The sequence below is a fragment of the Sturnira hondurensis genome, unplaced genomic scaffold (genome assembly GCF_014824575.4).
Source record: "Sturnira hondurensis isolate 20B ecotype Veracruz unplaced genomic scaffold, ASM1482457v3 Scaffold0004257, whole genome shotgun sequence".
NCBI classification, from domain to species: Eukaryota; Metazoa; Chordata; class Mammalia; order Chiroptera; family Phyllostomidae; genus Sturnira; species Sturnira hondurensis.
This window is the reverse complement of record NW_028076888.1, coordinates 2,316,790-2,341,153: the sequence shown is the minus strand read 5'-3', so window position 1 is coordinate 2,341,153 and position 24,364 is coordinate 2,316,790. Positions and strand designations below refer to the sequence as shown.

General features: G+C 45.3%; 1 protein-coding gene across 8 annotated transcripts in view; it reads left to right on the top strand.

Annotated features, from left to right (window-relative positions):
* The window catches only part of LOC118986315 (protein DDI1 homolog 2), a 32,197-nt gene extending 15,444 nt beyond the window's left edge, over positions 1–16,753 (top strand). For 3 of the 8 annotated variants that reach the window (XM_037045160.1, XM_037045159.1, XM_037045157.1), the window contains 5 exons: positions 384–511; positions 2,741–2,869; positions 7,355–7,458; positions 9,284–9,473; positions 14,556–16,753. In XM_037045160.1, coding sequence (XP_036901055.1) covers positions 384–511; positions 2,741–2,869; positions 7,355–7,458; positions 9,284–9,473; positions 14,556–16,444 — 2,440 coding nt within the window. In that variant the 3' untranslated portion in view covers positions 16,445–16,753. Of the gene's footprint in view, positions 1–383; positions 512–2,740; positions 2,870–7,354; positions 7,459–9,283; positions 9,474–11,603; positions 11,667–12,478; positions 12,542–14,555 lie in introns of those variants that run through there. The other 5 variants (XM_037045158.1, XM_037045163.1, XM_037045164.1 and 2 more) reach the window with 5 other exon arrangements.
* Positions 16,754–24,364: the final 7,611 nt, after the last annotated feature.

The window sequence follows — 24,364 nt, the reverse complement described above, 5'->3', positions numbered from 1 at the left end:
GGAAATGTACCCAGACACCCAGTAAATCCTCAGTTAAAATTGAACATTCATGAAATTCTAATATTGTACACACAGGATAAAAAGACTGTGACCCTTACTCTCCAGAAGTTCTTTTTCCTTTTTCTGAGCTTGTAAAGGAAACAAACATAGTCATTTTAATGAGAGTAATTTGTATGTCTTTAATTTTCTGCTAACTGTGTACCTCACTGCCACCTACTAAATCACATACTGCAGGATAGAGCACCAGTTTACATTTCAATGAGTCCGCTGCTACCGCTGGAGCAAAAGACATGTACAAGTCTGTTTCTAACACTGTGACTTTGAAACACATCTCTCTTGGTGGAAATAACGCTTTGAGTGTACCTGGTTTTCGTTTGTCACAGGCAACAGAACATTGAGGAAAACATGACTATAGCTATGGAAGAAGCTCCGGAAAGTTTTGGCCAAGTAGTGATGCTTTATATTAACTGCAAAGTGAATGGACATCCTGTGAAAGCCTTCGTTGACTCAGGTGACGTCTCCATCTTTTGTCTTTGTCTCCATCCAGCATATGCCCTGACACGGGGAGTGGGAGAGCCCGGTGTCTCCCACCAAAGATGGCGTTCGTCTTTGGACTGCCAGCCAGCAAACCTGGGGGGGGGGGTCTCACTTGCCACTCTTTTCTTATTTGTGATAGGTTCATCACTTTAATCATGTCTTCACAGGTTTTATATTTGCAGTGTCTCCTTTATCTTCTGCTTCCCTCTCCTGTGTCTCTAGGACACCCCTAAGGCATTGAGGAGTCTTTGGGTTTAGAGTGAGGGACTCTGAGAAGGAGCTGTGTGGCGTGTAGGTCAGGCAGACGTTTCTGCTGGCCTGCACCACCACTTTGCCAGGAGCAGTGAGGAGTGTGGACTGTAGGTCATGGTTCTTGCCCTGAAAGAACTTGACAGCCAGGTAAACAGGCAGGGAGTTTTACACTTGGGGATTCAGACAGTCTCTGTACTAACCATCACCTTATCTCTTCATAACAGCTCTTTGCTGTTCACCACACACAGGCAGCGTCATGTGGGTGTGACAGTGGCCATATGTTTTTATTCCGGGTACAACTTTCTGGAGTAGTAAAAGCCCCTGCTCAAGAAAGTGTCCCCCTTTTGTTCATCCACATATACTGAGTGCATGCTGGGTCTCAGCTATTGTTAAGAGCATGTACTGAGATGCACACATCCCTGGGAGAGGTGCACTGGTGATTACTCAGCTTGTGAAAGTCTGCTGAGTGCTGCGTGCGGGGCCTTGTGCTGAGGGCTTGGGGGTCAGACCGCTAACCGGTGGCTCATAGGGCCCTGTGAGCCGAGCACCGTGCCAGTTCGTGCTAAATTAACTAAGGTGCTTGGTGTGTGCTGCTTCATTCGCTTTTGTTCGATCCCCACAATATCCCTGTAAACTGGGTTGTACTCGTACCCCTGTCTTACAGGTGAGGAAAGTTAGAGAGCGGGGGACCCTCCTCCAGGTATACAGAGTTCACAGATAGTAGGTTTTGGGCTCAGCCCCTGGTCTGCTTGATGCCAGGAGTCTGAACCTCTGTGGGAAAGTCAGGTGCGTGTTGGATGAACCCGGAAACCACATTCTGTCTCTGACTGGGGTGCTCAGGTGCGGCTTCAGAAGAGAGGCGTCTGAACCGAGCTGTCTCCCTGGGCAGCAGAGTAGGGCTTGGAGCTGAGGCTTGAGAAGGGGCAGGAGAGCGGTGAAAGGGCCCCGTTCCCATCCTGTACATCAGTAACTAGCTTTTGTGGAGTGAGGTGGGGAGGGAGGGGGGAGGAAAACCGCCTTCCCAAGTTCCCTTTCCTTCATTATTTCTGGGCCTTCTTGAATCTGTAACCTTCCTCAGGTGCGAAGACCTTTCGGTGCCCGTAAAGTGTATGGTGCCTGATGAGCACCAAGGGAAACGTGGGGGTTGAACTTGAGGAGACATGGCTGGGAAAGGACAGTCTGCTGGAGGAGGTGGGCCTTGAGCTGAGCCTGAAAGCACCAGTGGAACTTAGAGAGGGAGCAGGCGGGGGGACACCCTGCGGGAGGGTCAAAATGAGGAAGAGGCAAAGGGAACCCGTTTCTCCTGGTGAAAGTGGAGGGTTTAGAGGTTTGGGGACATAAGGCTGGTGTCTGAGTCTGTTCAGGCTGCCGTAGCAGGACACCATCCACTGGGTGGCCCCCAAACCACAGATAAAGGAGTGTGTCTTCCCACAGGCCAGCTCCCATTGCCGGTGGGTACGTGTCCCTGTAAGAGACAAGACCCCACTGCCTGCTTCCTGGAAGCAAGGAGGGTCTGATGAGCAGACTAGACCATGGGAGTTCATTTCCAGTTTTCGGAAAGACTGTGTGGTGTATTTTTGTAGCTGGTAAATTAGTGTCCCGAAGTTTGGGCTAGAAATAATTTGGTGAGACGTTTAGGGAGAGACTGAAAATGGATCTGGATGTAAAGTAGCACTTACTGAGCATTTCCATCTGTAACAGTTGGACTTTTCGGAAGTCCTTTCCAGGTAGTTTTGCTTTCTCAATTTCGAGCTTCTGCACCATGTTTCAGGTTGCACTGTGGAACGGAAAGTTGAACTGTGCATAGCAAGAAACCGCTAGGTAGGAACGACGCTACGCAGACGAAGCCTGGGGATGTACTTGCTTTCTGTCCTGTTCTGAGTGCTGCGTTTTTAATTCTCCCACAGTGTGGGTTTTGTCTTCATTATCTGGTGTTTCCCTCTGCCTCCAGGTGCCCAGATGACTATTATGAGCCAAGCGTGTGCGGAGAGGTGTAACATAATGAGGCTGGTGGATCGTCGGTGGGCGGGGATCGCCAAGGGAGTGGGCACCCAGAAGATTATCGGAAGGGTACATCTAGGTGAGCAGAGGGCATGGGGTGTCTGCGGGGTGGTGGACTTAAAGTTTTTATCTTGAACAGGTACATCTGGGCCAACAAGCCCTAACCCTAAAAATTTAAACTCTACATTAAAGTCATGCATACGTGCACCTTTTAGCTGGAGACCAAAAGACACCAGTCCCCCATGTACTTCTGTTTTCTGTTCCTGTGGATAGTTCCTTTCAACTATTCAGCAGATTTCTACGGGTGCTTGCCTCCACGCGTCTAAACAACATGTTTATGGTGCTGTCTTTCTGGTATGACTGTATGAAGGCTATTGAGAGCGTAGCCATCTAATTGAAAATTAATGCTTTCCTTTGGGAATTAACCATTTGTCTTTTTTTTTTTTTAATCATTGGCTTTTTTGTGCACTAGTCACCACAAACACTTACTTTCCTGGTTGTGTCAGTCTCCTCGGTACATTTCATCCCAGTGAAGACGCCCCTTCTGAAGCCTGGACGGTTGTGGCTGCTGCTCCGGGGTCGCCCTTGACTGGGGGTCTGGGGTTCCTTTTCCTGGGTCTCCAGTCAAACCGCACAGAGCCCTACTCTTCCTCTTTTTATTTCGCTCCTCAGTTTATTACAGGATGTCTTCCAGTAACTTCACCAGAACGTGAACGTGTCTTTTTTCCTCTGCTCTGTCAGTCTGGCCAAGTTGGAAATCATTTTCCTTCGTAGTTTTTCACAGCATTGCTATGGAAAAGCTGCTCTGATCCTTGATCCTGCACGGGAAATATTTCTATTTCTGAAGGTTGTAGAATCTTTCCTTTGACCTCAGTGTTTTGAAATTTTACGGTGATGTACCTGGGTATAGCTTTCTTTTCATCTACTGTGCTGGGTGCCTTTCAGCCTGAAAGAATGACTTAGAGAATGATTGCCTCCCTTCTAGGGTGTCTGTTATTCAGAGACGGTAATCTCCTATCCTGGACTTTGTTCCTTTCATTGCGTTGCAGGGGAGGGGGGTGGTGGTGAGATGTCCTCAACTTTGTCTCCTGTCCTTTCCATTATGCTCTGCATTTTTTGTCTTGCGTGTTAGATGGTTTTCTCAAGTGGCTGGTGATCTGTGATATCTGCTCATATCGAAGAGCGGAACACCAAAAGGCTATTTAGAAACGATTGCCTGGGTAGGCAGCCTGGAAGTTGGGAGGGAGGAAAAGGCCCGCATCCCAGCAAGCGTTAACTTTAACGCGACCCCGTTGGTTTCGGTTAGGTGCCTGGGGTTGCGCCCCATCTTCCTGCAGGCCCGCCTCTGCTGTGAGAGCCTGTTTCACCCCCTGGTCTGCTGTGGAGGCAGAGGGAGGGAGGTGGGGAGGTTCGGACCCGGGGAGCAGAGTGCGGGCAGGGGCCCCCAGATCTGACTGTGCCTGGAGACCTCAGCCAGTCGCCCTGCTTTGGGCCTGCCTCTGCCCCTGTTTTCAGAAGTCCTCGTTTCAGCCATGCCGTCGGCCTCTGGGAGTTTCTGTGATGGTGGTCGGACTGCCGTCTGCCTTCTGGTTCCACAGCTGTTTCACTTGATCTTCCATTATTTTTGTCCTTAGTGGTTTTACCTTTACTCAGAAATCTTACGGTGATTTTCATAAGGGATAAATGGAGATGAACATGTTTAGTCCGTCATCTCTCATCCAAGTTCTTTTCTTTTTTTCTTTTTTAATCTATTCTGTAGATGCTCATTGTAGAGAGTTTCAAAAGGAGAGAAATGTGAAAATAAGCTAAAAATACCATAAGTCCTTTTAGATGAGGATCGACAATTAGTAACATTTTAAACATACTTCTTTTTGGCTTTATTTCCGTGCATTTTTTTCTTGTAAAAGGTAGTCATATGGTGTATAGAATTTTATACTCTGCTTTAAGAAAAATGAACCTTTGTAATATTTTTCCTAATATTACTGTAAATTTCATAAGCATCACTTAAATAAACGAGTAACAGTCTGTTGTGTAGGTCTAATGGTCAACTTTTGGGATGTATTTTCCCCAGTATTTTGTTCATTGTGACACGGCAGTGGGTTTATGTGCAGTTTTATGCGATGATTTTTTTCCTTAGTCGGGAGTCCTGTAAGTCCTGAACCGAAGGTTATTAACACCTGGGGCCCTTGGTGTTGCTCACTGGTACCAGTGTGCTTTCTCCAGCACTGAATGAGCATTGCATCTCGATGGCCCTGCACAATCGAGTGCTGTTAGTTTTTACCCCTTTAATTGGTAGATAAAGCAGTGTCTACATAACCTCACTCTTCATATACTTTCCTACACACAGTAGGACTCAAATTGAGCAGGAATACCGCAGATTGGTTGCTTCAGTGTCCCGGGCCTCAGGCTCTTCCTGGCTTTAAGTAAGGAGCTGACAGGAGGCAGCAGAGCACTGCCAGTCCCTGTGTCCTTCCCGGGGGATGATGGGCAGGCCGCACCGATCCGCGGCTCTGGCTCTGACCTCGAGAAGAAAGTCCAGTGATGACAACAGAGCAGGGCTGTGGGAAGGAAGACTCGGCCTGGGCAAGGCGGTACTGGTTAATGCCACCTCGATCCGTCCAGGGGGTGTCACGTGCCAATTCTAAATTTTACGCGGGCTCTTTACATCACACACAAAAGTCATTTCAAGGTTGATCAAAGGCCTGGATGTGGAAGGCAAAGTCAGAGCTTTTAGAAGAAAATATGGGAGCATATCTTGCATAGGAAAGGGGTTCTTTCAAAGATAGGATGGAAATGATTTGCCAGAGTCATCCATGTTAAGGTTAAGAACCTGTCATCAAAGGACATCATGAAAAAGTGAACAGATGCAACTTGGAAAAAGGTTTTACTAACGTGTAACTAATACAAAATTCATATTCCGAATATACACACATTCTGGGTGTTTGTGTACCCTCCAACTCTGTAAGAAAGACATAAAAAAGTAACATAAGTACTTTGAGAGAAAACCCAAATGGTTGATAAGTAGATGAAAAGTTGCTTAGCCTCATTATTAACCAGAGAAATGCAAAATTATTGCCAGATTACCACTTCAAATCTAAGCATATGAAGTGTTGGTGAGAATGTGGAGCAATGGGGACTTCATGCACTGCAAAAACATTTTAGAAGACAATTCAACATCCCAAGCAAAGCGAGTGTAATATGCGCCAAAACCCTGTGATTCCACTGCCGAGATTGTACCTTGGAGGCACTCACGGCCAGGAGACAAGTACATGAGCGCTCACTCAGCGTTGCTGTGACGTGGAAATGGGAAGCATCCCAGGAGGCCCCGTGGCAGTGCAGCGGGTGCATCGCTTCCAGTGGGCTAGACGCCGCTCTAAGGGCGATGTAAAGCCAGAGACACGGTCATGTACGCCTGGAGGGATCGATTCCCCAAAATATTTTTGGAGTAAAAGAGCAAGCTATAGTTCAAAGACTCAAAACTAAACAATATATTGCGTAGAAATCACACACAGCTGGTAAGAACTCCAAGGACACGAAACCCAGGAAAGTTAGGAGGGTGGGAGAAAGCGGAGAGTGAGTTGTAATCAGTAGGGTGTATGGAGACTTCTTAGTTTTCTGTTTATTAAATGGGGTAAGAGATGTGTGAGTGTTTGTTTTATTACGCTTCGTACCGGACATGTATTTCACACAGTCCTGTTTACAAGATGCACAACGCATTAGGCAAGAGGAGTGATTGACGAAAGAGTCAAGGCAGGAGACTCCAAGCAAACAGAGGCCTTGGTGTTGTCTCTGGTTTGGCAAACAGAAACTTGGTTATAATAGGCAGTAATGAGCAATTTACTTCTTAGAGGCTAATTTAAAAGGTCTAAAGTGTACAGATTTGACCTGGTTGGGGTAGCTTGAGTTTATTAGAGCATTGCCATAATATGTCAAAGTTGCAAGTTCAATCCCTGGTCAGGGCACATACAAGAATCAACTAATGCCCTGGCTGATGTGGTTCAGTGGATTGAGTGCCAACCGGCAAACCAAAAGGTTGCAGGTTTGATTCCCAGTCAGGGCACATGCATGAGTTGTGGGCCAGGTCCCAACTTGGGGGCATGTGAGAGGCAGCCACACATTGATGTTTCTTCCCTCTCTCCTTCCCTGCCCCTCCCTCTAAAAACAAATAAAATATTTTTTTAAAAAAGAATCAACTAATGAATACGTAAATAAGTGGAACAACAAATTGATGTTTCCCTCTCTAAAATCAATGAGTAAAAATTAGGTAAAGCATACAAATTTTATTTCCCTTTTAGAAAACCTTTTTTAAGTATATAGAAGTGAATTGTTTATTGAGAAATTGATCGTTTTTAAATCCACTTTACCAGGTGGTACCGTCACTGGCTTTTGAAACTGATTATTAATCTTACAAGATTTTCTTTTTATACTTCACCTCTTCGCATGCTTAGCTTGGGTTTGGACTGACTGTGGGAAGCAGGCACAGAACGATAGATATATTTCCAAAGTTTGTGTTGGGCTTTTGAGGCAAAAATCAGTAACTTCTTCTCTTCTTCCTGTGCTTTAGCTCAGGTTCAGATCGAAGGAGACTTCCTGGCCTGTTCCTTCTCCATACTTGAGGAACAGCCGATGGACATGCTTCTGGGACTAGACATGCTGAAACGACATCAGGTAATGGAGCTTCACTGGCTTTTTGCATTGGCCTTTTGTATGGCATGTGGCTATTACTCCTCATTTCTCGTGGCTGTGTCTGCTGGGAAACTAAGAAGCTTGACTCTTGAAACCTGGAAAGGTCCTTAACTGATGATGAGGTCATACAAAGTGTGAAATTGTGTAGAAGTAGAATCTTTTGAGAAGTCTGTCTGAATCTTAAATCGTGCCATCTGTTTTGAGATTTTAAACAGAGGCAATGGTTCTCTTGCGTAGTTGTTAGTTTCTAATTAGAATTCAGGTAATTTTCTGATGGGTTTGTAGGGAGTGTAGGTAACACAGGATGATGACTTCATACGAGTGTAGGTGTAGGCCGCCCTCAGCAGCCGGCCAACAATACTTGGGAAGAAGAGCTTCAGGGTTAAGGGAGCAGGTATGCATTAGAGGTTGGGAGTAGAATTGTTTAATTCAGGGCGAATGATTTATAACTATTCATTTGCAGTGAAATTTATATTTCTACTCTGAAGCCTAATAATTTCTTGATAGATAAACAATTCCCAGTAAAGAAACAATTAGTGTCCACTGGGTAGGAACATTTTTCACAAGTTTCATATCTAGTCGATATTTTTATGTCACTAATATTCTTTACATTTTTAATACTAAATTTCTATAAAATATATATTGCATTGAATCAAAGTGCAGAATTTTGAGTAGAAGGAATGAGTTAATGCACATATAAATAAAACCTATTTTATTGCCAGTATCTTTCCTTTTTATTTTAGTCATGGTATAGACCAGGGGTCTCCAACTTGATAGATATAAAGCAGATATGTGGGTAACTGTCCTATATTAATTATGAATACACAGAAAAGTATGAAGTGCAGAACCGTTTTATAGAGATTGCCTTTCATACATAATCACTTCTTTGACATTATTAGTACAGAGTTTAAATGTAAGGTATACTTACACAAAGAAAGAAAAGCAAGATGTAAAAGTGTATAAATGGTATGTCTTGGTATTATAAGAAAAAGTCACATGTTTATAAAAGGCAGGGCCACTGATTATGTCTGGCATTTTTCTAAATCTTGCACAATAAACATGGGTTAAATTTAAACTTAGAAATGAACATACAGCCCTAGCTGGTGTGGCTCAGTGTGTTGAGTGCTAGCCTGCAAACCAAAGGGTCGCTAGTTCAATTTCTGGGCAGCACACATGCCTGAGTTGTGGGCCAGGTCCCCAGCTGGGGGCATGTGAGACGCAACTGATTAATGTATCTCTCGCACATCGATGTTTTCTCTCTTTTTCTCCCTCCCTTTCCCTCTCACTAAAAATAATAAAAATCGTTTATAAGAAATTTTTAAATTAAAATAAATGAACATACATTGTGTTGGACAAATAAGTGTGAATTATCATATAGAGATTATTCTGATATAAATTTCAAATGTTAAACAAATGGGCCCTGACTGGTATAGCTCAGTTGATTGAGCACAGGCCTGCAAACCAAAGAGTCACCAGTTTGATTCCCAGTCAGGGTACATGCCTGGGTTGCGGGCCAGGTCCCCAGTGTGGGGTGTGTGAGAGGCAACCACACATTGATGTTTCTCTTCTCTCTCTCCTTCCCTCTCTCTCTCTAAAAATAAGTAAAAATCTTTATTTAAAAGAATGTTAAACAAATGCCATGTTAACAATGTCACATAGGTTAAAGTTTAAATTATTTTAGGTAAACTTGTTTTGCACTGTCTGTGTCACTGTTGCTCTTTGCGAATGGAGTTCTACATTGAGGATCATAATTTTCCCGCATGGTGTTTTATCTGCTGTCATCGGTCTTTGGTTTCTTCCTTCCAAGTGTTCCATTGACCTCAAGAAAAACGTCCTCGTGATCGGCACCACGGGCTCACAGACCACCTTCCTTCCCGAGGGCGAGTTACCAGAGTGTGCCCGGTTGGCATACGGGGCCGGGCGAGAGGAGATGAGGCCAGAAGAGATAGCAGACAGAGAACTAGCAGAAGCCCTTCAAAAATCCATACAGGATGCAGGTATTCGTGGTGGCTGGGCGCTTGGATAACTCCAGCTTTGGCGGGGTAGGGACCTTACCAGCTCGTGATCAGTCTCCTCGTCCCGTCGGATGTGTTCCTGTCCTCTTCCCGCCTCCTTCCGTCTCTGAGTACAGCCGAGAACTTGGTGTTTCAGCAGGTCAGGAAACAGCAGCCCATTGCCATGTGCACGGTACACTGGGGAGTGGTTTGCTCAGGCGCATTTTGGCAGGCCTCCTGAAAATCTTGTCCTTTTCCTGCCTAAAGAAAATCATAACTGTAAGCAGATACTTCCTTTTGAGTTCAACAGTATTGCCCTGAAATGGGTCCATTTATTTTGAAGGGTAGCGTTGTCCCTGTGACTAAGCAGCCCGGACATTATAAATGCCCACTGGAAGTGCTGCCACCGAAGGCAGAGGACCAGTAATCAGTGTGGTGTTTACACTGTTGATGAGGTCGCAGTAGGGTGTCCTGGGGCCAAATTGGAATGAAGCTACCTAATACTTTTTGTCCTAAATCTGAATTGTATCTGATTTCAATCTAAAGTCCAAGTCAGGTTTCTGGGTAAGATGCAGGGACATGGTTTTGCTGAAATTCCACTTCCGTGGGATCTCCACTTTTCCCCTCTCTGTTACAGAACAATGAGTTGGGGATGCATTTTCGAGAAATTGAAGAAAATTAACTTTTAAGTTCCGGTTAAAGTCTTGAGCTATAATTATTCATCAATGATTAATATAACATGTTGCATTTTCTGATACAATGAAGTGGATTGGAACTATAAGTTCAGGCAGTAGTTTTCTTCTAAAGACAGAAAAAATAAGAACTTTAAAAATAAGCATCCTGATGGTACCCGTGTTTATTACCAAAGGACATCCCGCGGGTCAGCCTTGAACCTCTTTAGGATGGGCGTGGATAGCAGAGGGAGGTTTCCGAGCTGGCCTTGTTCACCATCTACTCCTCCACCGTCTTGTAGCTCAGTATTACATATAAAGTGCAGTTTTGAGTGTGTCTTAAGTATTTTGTAGGAAGGGGAGAATTTTGATCATCCAGACAGAGAATGAATTCATAGTTTTAATCTCCCCTGAAAGGCAAGCTTGGATGAGTTTGACGTACCTACTTAGAACTAGGTTTTTATATTTTCTTAGTATCTTGTCAGGTTAGTTGTCATACTGTGTATTTAGTAATAAGATGGGATATATTATCATTTGGTGAAGTCTCCATCCCCCCTACAGTTTTGGTGCTTTCTTTTTAAGAAACACTAGCTGATGGTAGTAGTGCTTTCTAAACTAATAGTAATTACTCTCTTAGGGTAATTACCTTTTTTAAGAGATTAAAACAGAAACCACAGGTGTCTTTAGGCATAGTGAAGGAGATGCACCAACTTTAAAAGACTGAAAAAAGGAAATGGCTCTTTGCACGTGTGACCGTGTGTTACTGGTGTTGTTTTGGCTGTGCGAATTTCTTGTCGTGTTTAAATAATGAAGTAATTCTGCAACATCGCATTCTGTGTGTTTGGGACATTGACTTCCCAGTATCATCAAAATCAAAACCCTGGACATTGTAAGTGAAAGTATTTTTGCTAAAAAAAAAAATGTTTATTTGGTAGCTACTCTGTACCAAAGTATCTTTATCTTTTCTATCAATTGAAAAGTAATTCAGAATAGGAGCCATATCTGATGTTTTCTAAAAACTGATTAAAAGATAAAGAGGTTAAGCTAGGGTAATCATGGTTGGTTGTATTTCTTCTAAAAGTGCATCTTAACTGAGAAAGAAACGTGGAAGTGGCGGTTACGTGTGTTCACTGCCCCGAGTCCACACACAGGTGTCCGCGTCCCGTGGTCCATACTCCCCACCTGTCTCGTGTGTTTGCCCATGAGTTCTCTGTCTGTGAAATTAATTTCTTTCCAAGTTCTATTAAAAACCTGTGGAAGTTAACACATGACTTTGTGTATTATGAGAGAGTTAAAGCAACCGACAGACCTTTTGATGTTCAAACTGCGGAAACATCCGCCAGCTTCAACTCTGCCGGTTCCTGACCTTAAAGATGGCAAAGGCGTGGAGACTGTAACCCTGCATGCTGTGTGGTTTGCATTGTTAACCCGAGTTTGCTTGTCTGTTTCCTAATTCAAACAGAGCGTCAGAAGCCATGATGCATGTAGTGTGTGTGTACTGCAGCTGGAGTGGGCCCCAGACCAGGTATTTATAGCCACTGCGTTCAGCCTCCATCCGGTCTTCGTCTGTGGTCTGTGTCTGCAGCACTTTCAGGGTTTGCGTCCAGCATCCGCCATTCCACTTGCTTCATCTGGTTACAACTAGCCTGCATATATGTTTGTATGTTGGCATACACCTGCAAATCCCAGCATAGTTTCCTGTTTAAAAATTTATCAGTGATTGGAACGGTCCAAGGGTGGGGAATCCCAGTAAAAACTGTCCATCTGGCCATTGTGAATATGAGCTCAGCAACATCAGGGTCCCAGCCGGTTGCTGTTGGGGATGACTAGGCTGTTGGGGACTTTGTAAGTCCCTTCTGAGAAACTGCACACAACTGCCTGGAGTCATCATAGAGGAGCAGAGATTTTCACGCTGCGGAAGGAAAAATGGAAGCAGGCCGGTGACTTGTCCAGGGTCACAGAGTCTGTAGTAAAGGCGGGACTAGAGTTGTATTCTCTCAGCAAGAAGAGCTGAGACTGCTTCTGTCTGTCCCTGTCCTGACCGATTTCCCCGGCGTTCCCTAGAACGCTGCTTCTGTTCCCCGGTAGCATAGGTGTGGTCACTGCCAGCCTGCATGTGTTGGCTGATGCACCCAGAGGAGGAAAAGCGGTCTTTTCAACTGTCCACTGAGGGCTTTGTAGGGGTTTGCAGGCTGGTTGTAATTAGATACCTAGAACTTATTCTTTCTTTTTCTTGTAAGGATGTGTTGAAAGCAGGCATCATTTAATAATTCTTAATATCCATTGTCCTCATCGTCTTCTCCTATCCTATGGTACTGACCCAGTCCTCCCCTACATTTAGGACTTAGGCCAGTGAAACTGACCATCTCAGCTACAGGAGGACTATATGCTGCTTTCATAGTGAGTACAAAATACATTCAGGCCATGTTCACCTTGACCTCACCCAGTTGTTACAACTGTCATACAGTTGCCACAAGGCCATTATCAAACTCTGGCTCCCCTACCCCCTGCTGCTAACACGATGATTTCACTACAGTGTGTCTTTTCTGTTCACAGTAACTCAGTATTGAATCTTTTTCAGATTCAGCCTTAAAAAAGAGATTGTTAAATAAAACTAATAACTGTGTTTTTAGACTATAATGGATATAGTTTGCAGTGAGAAAATGCTGTTTTCCTGTTTACCCATAAACTAAGTAAGATCATTTCATAAGAAGTCAGTAACTTCCTAGCATAGCTTTATCTTCGCACGTTGTTAACCAGTGTTGGATTAGGATGATCTAGAGCCATTTGAATTGGAGCTGCTTTGCTTCATGGCTTCTAAAGTCAAGGTCCAGCCCCCAAGTTGGATGCCAGCATACAGCCTGAAGCATTTGAGTTGCATCTGCCTTAATAGATCTTATTGTGAAATCCTTGCTGTTACCAGCCTTTGACCTTTAAAGATTTTACAATAATTGCATAGAGGTCAGGGTTTTTTAATGTTTATTGATTTTTAGACAGAAAGGGAGGGAGAAAGAAAATCATCAATGTGAGAGAAAGCCATCAGCACCAGCTGGTGTGGATCAGTGGATTAAGTGCCAGCCTGTGAACCAAAGGGTCACTGGTTCGATTCCCAGTCAGGGCATACGCCTGGCTTGTGGCCAGGCCCCGAGTAGGGTGTGTGTGAGAGACAACCACATATTGATGTTTCTCTCCTTCTCTTTCTCCTTCCCTTCCCCTCTCTCGAAAAATAACTAATAAGAAATGTTTTTTAAGTGAAAAGAAAGAAAGAAACATCCATTGGTTGCCTCCCATACACACCCCTACGGGGAATCCAACCCCCAACCTTTTGGTGCTCCAACCAGTTAAGCCCCACTGACCAGAGCCGTAAGAGATCAGTTTTTAACTGCATCAGTGGCAGAAGGACTGGTATCTAATGACATGATGATTACAGTGAGTTAATGTTTTACTCTGCTGTCTTGTGCGACTGATCAGAAAGTTGCAATGGGTGTAAATCATCATTGCCCATGGAAAAATGACCTCCCTCCATGGCCCAAACTGCCCCCATCCCATTGCCCTGCCCTTAAAGTACTTAACTGGTCCTGCTTAATTGTAGTTTGTTAGTGTGGTAAAGTAACTGACAACCTTTTTCAAGTTACGTTATAAAATGATGATTGGAATTTAATCTGCTTGATCTTTAGCTTTACTTCTATTCTCCAAGTCAGTGCTCACATAGTTTTACCATTATTTTTGGAAGTGTAGATAGAAATAAATAGCGTATTTATATCTCTGTCTTCTGAAGATCCCCAGGCATAACATTCTTCTTCCTGTTTACGATTCCTGCTCTGTTCCAGATGCGCCTGGTTTTAGATGTCTCATTTACAACCTCGGGGTTCACACTTGAAACGCTAAAAGTGCATTGGCAGGAGAGTCATTCGAGTGCAGAAAGGTTCAGAATTTCTATGCACCTGAGACTCACCAGAGAAGCTTACCGAAAATGCAGGTTGCTAGGTTCAGTACCAAGGACGGTGTCACAGAATCTGTGCACTAGGCACACACCCCAGGCAGTTGCAGGAGAAGCAGTGGGAGTACACACTGGGGGCCATGGCAGGGTTCTGGACTCTCTGAGAGCAGAGGTGGGTAAAGGTCCCTCAGTCTCGAGTGCTAACCCCAGCGTTTTGTGGGAGTTCATCAATGATGCTTAGAATAGTGAGTTACAACAATGCCTGTTTTGTTAAGAACCTGCCTGCCTCTTATTTTGATGCTGTGATGTTGTCTACCACAGTGGTGAGGGTTCTTGTATAAGTCTATGCAAATAAGCAAACCCGAGTTTAAGGACCTGATTTAATTCTATCCTGTCTAGATTTGTATCCTTCTGGTGATTTAGTGTCCTTTGTAACCTGTGGATCTCCTTTCCTATCCCTTTGGTTCCATACAGAGAAGAGCGGGGAAGAAACTACCTCACTGGAAATGTCATCGTTACCAACTTCCGATGGGTGTGACCATCCAGCCCGTCCTTCAGGACAGAGTCCTGAGATCGGTAATCCTGCGGGGCTTGCTCACTCTGTCTCTGCTTCAGTCTGCCCCGTCAAGCCCAGTGACCCAGACAGCATTGAACCTACAGCTGGGGAGGCCTCGAATTCTGCTGAATTCCAGACAGCCTCTGAAAAGAAAGCGCATCTTTCCCCCCAGGACCTTGCCAGTCCTGCTCCTTCGGCAGACAGTGCTCTGGCAGCCCAGAGTCCAGCCACACACGTGCAGGATTCACCCGGAGAAGCCACTGCCGCAGATCACCCCGGGGAATCTCCTGCTGAAAGAAGCTCTCAGAGCCTCCAGTGTCATCTCCACACAAGACAGGAAGTATCTGTCTCGACGACTAGGGCGCAAGAAACACAGAGGTTTCTAGGTGAAGAAGGTTGGCATCCAGCCTGTGAGGATCCGAGTCCAGTGACTGGCCTTCAGTGGCACGAGGAACTGGGGAATGAACAGCATGAGGTTGTACCACAGAACATGCCACGTGACCAAGAACATCTTTGTGTCCCAGGGGACCTTGAACTTCTTGGAGAAAGGCAGCAGAGTCAACCAAAAAGTGTTGATGCCGAAGCTGCAGTGAAAGGAGACGGGCCACAGCAGGATGCGGACCTTCCGTGCACACGGAGAGACCGTCTGCCCTCAGAATGCCGTGGCTGCTCAGACACAGAAACACTCATGGAAGTAGATACAGTTGAACAGTCCCTAGTTGCTGTGAGTAATTCAGCCGGTGGTCAGAATGCCAATGTCAAGAGCATCAGTGCATCTGATACCACCTTGGATAATCCCTCAATGGAAGTGGAAACATCAAAATGTAACACTTCATCTGAAATTTTGAGTAATTCCATTTCCACTCAGAATTTACAGTTCCCGGGATGCGATGCGGAAATGTCTGCAATAAATAAAGAATGTGGGGATTGCTCCCCCTCGGTGAGTCCGTGTGGTGGTTGTCAGCCCTGTGTGGGGGCAGCAGAGGGGTCTTGCTCATCGGTAACAGCGGCATTGAAGGAACTTCGTGGGCTCCTGGTCACCAGTGGTAAACCAGCTTCAGAAAATACCTCTGAAGAAGTCATCTGTCAGTCAAAAACAGTAACTGAGGGCCAAACAGGTTTTGGGATCTTTCCTGAAAGATGGATCCAAAATGAGCAGCTTACAGCTACCCAGAACGAACCGTGTTCTCAAGTCTCCTTCCATCAGGCCGTATCTGCACCAGTGAAGGCAGAAAAATTAATAGACACTCTGACTGGCTCTGGAATAGAAGACGTAGAAAATACTCACTCCAGGGGTCCAGGTGATGGCCTACTGACTGATGAGAAAGGTGTCCCCGAGTCTAGGGACTCAGCAGATGAGAGCGGTTCTGTCACCATAGCCTCGGATAAAACATCTAATCAGATACACTGCACCTTAGGTGTAGAAATCTCACCCAGACTTGTAGCAGGTGAGGAGGGGGCACGCGGTCAGACTTCGGAGCAAACTAAGTCCTTGTCATCGGACTTCATATTGGTTAAAGATTTGGGTCAGGGCACACAGAATCCAGTGACAGGCAGGCCTGAGACCAGAGAAGATGTCTGTCCTGCAGCTGCCGGGCCACTTCTTGAATCTGAGCCACCTACCAGCTGTCCATCATCAAGTCCCTCCATGCTTCCACCATTCGTTTTTCCTGCTGCAGACATTGACCGGATTCTCCGTGCCGGCTTTACTTTGCAGGAAGCTCTTGGGGCTTTGCGTCGAGTTGATGGAAATGCAGACCTTGCACTTCTTATTTTGCTAGCAAAGAACATTGTAGTTCCTACGTAACCATGAAAAAGTGGGCTAGACCATACTCCGTTCCCTAGGGGAAAAAAAGCTATACACACACACTCTCTCTCTCTCTCACCACATATGCAGTATATGTAGAAACCTGCGGGCAGAATGTTGAGCCAGATTTTTTTTAAAGATTTTTTTCAGCCAAAGTAATTTATGATCTCTTGTCTGATGATTTTGTCTATTCTATTTGTTAAAATTTGGGCCTTTTTAAATGTACGGGCAGTATGTGCATACGAAAGCTTTTTATTCTCATTAAGATGATGTATTCTGGAATAAAACTGATGATTTTTGTGTCCAGCATACCATTTAGAATGAGAGTGAATGCTTCCAGAAGCAGCCCTGAGAAATCCCACCATCCCTGCAGCTCGGGCAAACCGAGTTCCCAGTGAAGCTGTGTCTGCTGTGGGCACATCAGTTATGGCTCATCGGTTCCATTGTCATTTGAGAAGCTTGACCACGTGGTTTGGGTCTTCAGAATTCTCCTCAGTGCCCTGAGTATCAGGTGTAACAAGACAGTGAAGAGTAATTGAACAGTGTCTCCTAGCATGGTACAGTACTACTCGTGTGGTTAGGGTTCAACATTCTGCAGGGATGAATCAGGAGGATTTAAAACTTAGGTTCCTTTGTACATCACAGGCTACTGCATGGATTGCCATGCAGCTTGGATGGGGTGTTGGGGGTGGTTCACGTAAGAGCAAAACATGGTGCTACCTAGATTTTTTTAAAAGTCCTGCAATTCAGTCTACAAATGTGGTGATGTTTCAAGAACTGTGAGTGAGAAATAATGACCCAACCCCTTGGAGTTTCCCAGCACTCGGGGTTGCTAGCATCTCTCTGATCATACCTTGACCCTTAACGACTAGTGATGATCTGAAGTTCAGCTAATGGGTTGATGGTCATCAGTTCGTTTCCTTTCTAAACTCTGCTCCCACTAGGGCTTTCTTCTGAGGCTCAGTCTGAGCTGTGATCTGAGTGAAATAGTCAAGTGCGAACCTTGTCGCTGGTTCATCTCGGTGCTTAGAAGGGTCGGTCTGTTCACTGAGTACGCTCCGTGGCCATGGAAATAGTCATTGCAATTTCGGACTCAAGTGGCCTTGGTTGTGTATTCCATCTCTTCTTTCCTTGGGAGATTTTTTCAAAGCAAGATTCGCCATATTTGTGTTTACCATGTCACGTTAGAGTGGGTCATGGTCTACCGCTGTCCTTACTGTGGCCTTTTTAAATACGAGGACTTGCCCTTGGAAGTCAGTGTCCTGTGGGCCCCACTGTGCAATAATCTTAGGGGGTAGATTTCCCAGGGTTTCCCACCCTGGGGGGGGGGGACTGCTTTCTTAGGTCCCTAGCAGAAAATCTTGGTTTTTATTGAACAGAATTTTGAGCATGATAATTCCTAGTTCTAGCTTGCAGTGTGTTTGAAATAGAACCTTTGAAACAGCAATTTATGAGCTTAGTGTTGAATGATTTTGTCTTAAAATCTGACTCTCTTTGAAAGCTTATTTCCATCAGAATTCACATCACTGAGCACAATCAAAATGGAGGCTCATATCTCAGGCGTTTTGGACATTTCAGTTTGGGGCTGGTTGTGGCATTTCGCTTCCACCCTATTCCCTTTCTTTTGGCTCTGATATTTGTGCGTGTATTGGGAGACTTGAGTCATGCGATGGGAAGTCCCCTAGATTCTTCAAGATCCTCTGGGGTTAGGAAACTGTTAGTAGAAGCTGTAGTTGACTGTTGCCAAGAGGACTCCCAGAACAACGGGTCAGCCAGATTGTCTTTAAAGTGTTGTTCAAGACAATCACATACCGCAGACCCTTTGCCTGCCCTACACCAAAGACGTCAGATGCAGTAGGAAACAGAGGGTTCAGTCGGCCGACTCGGGGGCCGTTCCTCATGACATGGTTGATGCTGTTTGGTCAGAACCAAATCGGCTGTGTCCCTGCATTCACTTAATGGATAGTGACTGGGAATTTATTTGAAGCTTATAAATCTTCAGGGCCACAGAGTGGGCGGGGGCGGGGGGGAGAACTTAGAAATAACGAGATTACTCCCAAAAGTCCTTCTGTATGAAGATAGGCCTTGAAGCTTTCTGGGAGTGGGTGGCATATACCATCAGAGGAGCCTTGGCCACTGACGTGTCAGCATGTAGACAGGAGTCGGTTCCAAAGGGGGAATATGGACTGTCGGCCCAGAAAGGGCTCCATTGCAGGAGTGTGTGCGTATTTATTTTCAGTAGAAAATCGATCGGACCTATAGACGTCCATTAGTTCTTGTTAGGAATACTTTTGAGTTTAACCCACTTGCCAAATATTTTTGTCCTTTTTTATCATTTATTTTCCAGTACGTAATTGCTTTTTATTTTTAAGACCTGATTTCTTGTCCATCATTCGTATGAAAGTCAAGTTGTTGATACTGGCAGGGGTTTGGATCATTTGTAAATTCAGCAGGTCTAGAACACAAAGGGAATTAAAGAACATGACACTAGTCAACAACCTTCACTACTGGCTTTTATTCCAAGTGCAGAAATCAGAGAATAACTTTTCCAAGAGAAAGATGAAGTCGTGAAACTCTGGTTGCCAGCAGCACCGGTAACAGCCATTCTGACCGGTAATGGGTCATTTTCCTGGCCAGCTCTCTGGTTAGCGCTTACCTCCAAGAGCGGTCTCGGTTTATTCACCAAAGAAAGATTTCTGTGTATAACTTCTGTATTTTCCCTTAAGTTGGTTGCTGTGTGCAAGAAAGTGCCTGGTAACCAGACACTGACATCTAGGTTATAGATTTCGCCCATTGACGGGGGCAGGAATGATCTCCACTTGCATCTGTTGAGGCCTCCAGACCTCGGCCAGTAGCCTTCACCCCACAGTTTGGGCCTTGGCCATATACATAAAAACTACCAGTTATTGGCAAAGAGAACTGAGTAGATGGTGAGTGGGTGTTAAAACTAATTTGCTTGCAGCCTCCCCTACGTGTTTCTTCCCAAAACACTTCTCCAGCAAGAGGGTTGCATAAAAATGGACAGATACATGAGGCTTTGTGTCACTGGTTTTATAACCATTTGAAGTGGAATCCGCCTGTTCTTCCCTTATCAACTTCTGTCTCTAGTAAAAGCCATAAAAATCTAGTTGGTTTAACCACCAGCTGTTGTGTATATATAGATGTGTGACTGATGAATATGCTCCAGTTAACATGTAGATTAAAAAGCAGACAATTTTCGTATCTGCAGATACAGCCTTCACTTGGGGCTTTTATCTCACCATGTACGTTAAAAAACCAACTTTGCAAATTACTGGCCAGGAGAATCACAGTGCTTTCTGATTTTCTTTCCTTGCCTGTGTGACACCCACCCTGAGGGTAAATGGGATAATTTTGCTGTTCCCTGCCCCAGAGTTGTTAATAAATCAGAAGAGAAACCAGCTGGTTTATGCCTTCTGCCACCGTCTAGCACAGATACCGAAAGGCCAGGTATCTGCTTTGACTTGGGGTACTTAGTGTACTCTGGCCAAACTAGAAAGTTTCCCTTCTTAGAAGATGAATATTACCTTAGGAGTTCCACAAGATAAAAAGCTTTTTCTCTGGGAGAATTTAAAATGCCAGTTCCTCTTAGAGTAAATTCAAAACATGTCCTGGAGAACTGGGAATGTAGAGTCACACAGCTCAAGTTCTATCCCCTGGGGGTCCCTCCATGGGTGGCACTGAGTTCATTGAGTAAACAATAATTTAGGGCTGAACCTTTCATGGGCTTGGTTTTCTCTTGTGCCTTAGTCTCTCCAAATAGCAGAGACATCACGTTTTGGTGAGAACTGAAAATGGAAGTAAAGTGGGAGGGGTGCGTTGAGAGCAGCCCTCCTGAAGATCGTGGGCACATGTTAGGTGGTCCTGAGGCTCCCCTTTATTCATTCAAAATTGTCCCGTACCAAATCATTTGGTGGAATTGGGGCGGGGGGGGGGAGGGGGCGGGCGGAAGGTTTGCAGGGTAGAAGTAACAGGTAAATGGAAGATAATCCTAAACATGCACCAGTGACGACCAACTTTTCCTTCTATCAGGCCCTCTTCTCTCGCAGGGTGGATATAGGGAGTGTCCGTCCGTCCGTCCACCCCAACCCCTCACCCCCGTTCTCAGCTGCTCTGGGCCGCTGGGCCAGCAGCACTCAGGATCTGCAGGGTTTGTTTAAAGCAGTTGAGTGCAAGGTGTGGAAATGGGGCTGTAGAGCAGGAAATGGAGTGCGGGTGTAGGGCTGGGTGGTGGGCAGCATTTATAAGAATTCAGTACTCTACCAAATCTTTGTACAGGACGGCTTCATCAGAAGGACTTTTTTTCAAAAGTATTTTTATTTTTAGAGAGGGGAAGGGTAGGGGAGAAAGCAAGAGAAACATCAGTGTGTGGTTGCCTCATGTGGCCCCTACTGGGGACCTGGCCTGCAACCCGGTCGCATGTTCCTGACTGGGAATCCAACTGGTGACCCACGCTCAATCCACTGAACTACACCACCCAGGGCAAAAGGACATTTCTTTAACCCATCATTCAAAATGTCATCGTGTAATGTAATCTTGAAGCATACAGGGAGAATTTCTGGCTTTACTAACTTTGGAGGTTTACAATGAGCTGTATATTGGTGATTGGTAACTGACCCTCTGGGGGCTCAAAGGTGTGGGATATAGCTGATGTTTTAGGGCACGGTCTCATGGAATGAAATATCCAGGGGGAACGGCTCAAGGGTGTAGGAGTTCGAGAATATTTCTTTCACCTAAAAAAATAAGCAAAACTACAAAAGACCTGGAGTGGAGCTGTGGAATACAAAACTAGAGTAATTTCTACAGAACTGTATCTCTTTAAATAGGTACTATAAGGTTTTCGTTAGCTGACTCAAGGAAGGGGCATGCTGGGATGTTTTCCTGGGAAATACCTGTCCCACGGGAAATGAGGCTGATTACCAGGAGTTTGTTTTACACAACCTTGAATGAATGCATCTGTGGCTTAAAAAGGCAGGCCTACTAATGTCCTGCCAGAGGCAGGCAGGTAGGTTTAAGGTTTACCTCTAAATTCCTTTAGTCTGAGCTTGCCTGACGCTGCCCAGACACTGTTTTCCTTCTCTGAAGGCTCCGCAGCTGCGTCTGTGCCACCCGAGACCTTTCTCTGGATGATTATGTTTCCACTCTGTCCTCTTCATCATTCTTTTGAGATAGTTCTGGTGATAGGGCAGCTCGACATTGCATTTGCTTTTTTTACTGTGTGTTGACGATGGAAGTTACTTTGCTCATTTTAATTCAAAATCTCATCTTCATGGCAAGTCGGGCCAGTGGCCTTTGCACTCAAGTAAGGTTTGTTTACTAGAATTATAGCCATATTTGGCAAATGTTAACAAACAGAAACTGCTCTTTCCCCCCTTATTTGTTCTTGCAGTTGCTCATGTATGTTTTCCTGACTTCTGACGCTTTGAGACTACTGCATCTCAGAAGAACTGGGCTGTCATGGCAAGATAGGCATGCCAAGAGCTCAGTCTCTCCCATAATGCTTTGGTTTTGAGAGTTGGAAAACTCTGAGAACTTAAGGGAACCAATCTCAGGAATCCCAAAACTGGCTGCATTGTGCTGTTGGTGTAGGGGCTGGACATAGGACCAGTCTGCAGCTGAGTGAACGAGATGCATTTGGGTTTGAATTTTTGTCATATAATGGAAGTGCAGGTCAGCTCTGAATAATTAAAACACTTTATTCTTTTTTAATAGGAACTTTCTGAAGAAAGGTGATGTGTAAAACATTTGATATTTAAGACAATAAAGTTTTTATCATAAGACTCTTGTTGGACCAGTTTCTCTTCAGTTGAGGTGGCTGATTACCCCTTATCCCTGTCTCTCCCTGCCCCTTTGACTTCTGCGCACGCTCTGTGATTTGCCAGGTGCCTGACCTCCAGAAGAAATGGGCGTCTGCGAGCCATTGAAGTACCTTTCAAATGACCACTGCAGGATAGCTACCTGCTCGTGTATAAGATGTGTGTTTCGTGGCTCTGCGTGGGCAGCTGACACCCAGAAATAGAAATAACACGGGTGATGGGTGTTGTGGTCCAGACTACTCTCTAGAGCCAGGCTGCTGGGGTTTGAACTCCAGCTTTGCCACTTACTAGCTATGTGACTTTGAGTAAGTTGCCTAACCTTTTTATGCCTCAGTTTCCTCATCTGTAAAATAGGGGGTAACAGGGATTAAGCAAGTTAATGCACATAAAGTCCTTAGAAAATGACTGGCACGTAGTGAATGCTCATTAGATATTAGCTAGTATTCATTGCATCGCCTAAGGGATCTGAGAATGCTAAAGGGAATTTCCGGAAGGTGGGCGGTACTAGCAGTCTGACGTGTGGGCAGAGAGGGCTTTGCCCCATGCAGTCAATGAAGGGTCTGCCAGGTCTCTGCCCTCTTCGACGTGGCTTCCAAGATCCCTTTGCAGCTGACATACCAGGAAGAGTGTGAGTGTTGTTCATGGGAGTCTTTATACAATACCAGGCCTGGGAGTGGCGCACGTCACTTCTTTACCCACATGGCACTGGCTGGAACTTAGTCATGTGGCCGTATTACCAAACTGCCAGGAAGACCGAGAGATCGAGTCATTTGTGTGCCCAAGAAGCTGAGTACAGTTGGGTGGTCAGCTAGCTGTCCTTCAGCTTCACCTCACACAGACCACACATACCTTTCCCCCAAGGAGAGGGCCCCCTATAGATACATCCAGATACACCGCTGACCTCAGTCTAGGATGCCCTGCCACGCCCTGTTCTTCAGGTCTCGACTGTGGCTTTTTATGGTCTGGCAAACAACTGGAGATGAGATATCTGCCCCCACCCCGTATATACGCAAGTGTTGGCACGGGCAGAATAACCGTGATAGAAGTTACGTACAAGTGCTAAGTTATCACCCGGCACTGCTTCCCCGTCCACAGCTGAGTGTCCCAGTGGGATTAACCAAGCACACCAGTCCTTACCTGTGGGTTTTACCCTTTCAAAGATTAGACCTAGGGTGGCTTCGTTCCTTCTAGAAAGTTCCTAAAGCCAACCTGTTTTCCTAGGGTATCTGGAATTGAAGTACCCCGAGCCAGGAATCCACTTCCACCACCCCCAACCCTGTTCCTCCTGCCATCTTCACTCCTGTCCCCAGAAGTAAAAGGCCACTTCATTCTTCCGGTTGCTCACTAAAACCCTGAGTACTTCCACAACCTGCGTCCGTCTACTCTAAACCCTGTCGATTCCTTTTCGAAATCTACTCCAAATCAGATCATTTCTAGAACCCCAGTCCCAGATACCCACCCCCTCTCACCTGGCTTATTGCAACAGCTGTCCCAGTCCCTGCCCTCATCTGCCTACGTTCTGTTTTTAGCCCAACTGCCGGCATGATTCTGTTCGATCAGGTCATACCTTTCCCCAAAGCCCTGCAGTGGGTTCCCATAATACCCCCAAGGCCGCTGTTTACCTCTTGGCCTTCACCCCCTGCTCCCCTCCCTACCCACTCAGCTCTCAGACACCCATGCTTGACCTCACCACTCTCTCCCACCTCAGGGCCTTCCTATTTGTTACTTCCTTAACCTGGAATGCTCTTTCCCTAGACACCTTTATGACTTTTTCTCACTTCCTTCAGGTCTTTACTCAAACATCACTTCAGTCTTCTCTGGCTACTTTTCCTAAAATTACAGTGACCATTACCTAACGCACTCTGCATTTTATGTCTGTACCTCGTTTATTGTCTTTCTTCCCCATTAGAATGTGAAGTCCATGAGGGTAGGGGTTTATGTCTCATTTTCATTGCTATTTCCCCAGTGCCTGGAACATAGTAGGTTTGGAAGGAATAAATCCGTGAACACAATTTTCTACTGCCTCAGTTTCTCACAAGGCCCTAAGGGGTTGTACTGTAAGTGGGGTGACAGAGCAGAACTGGAC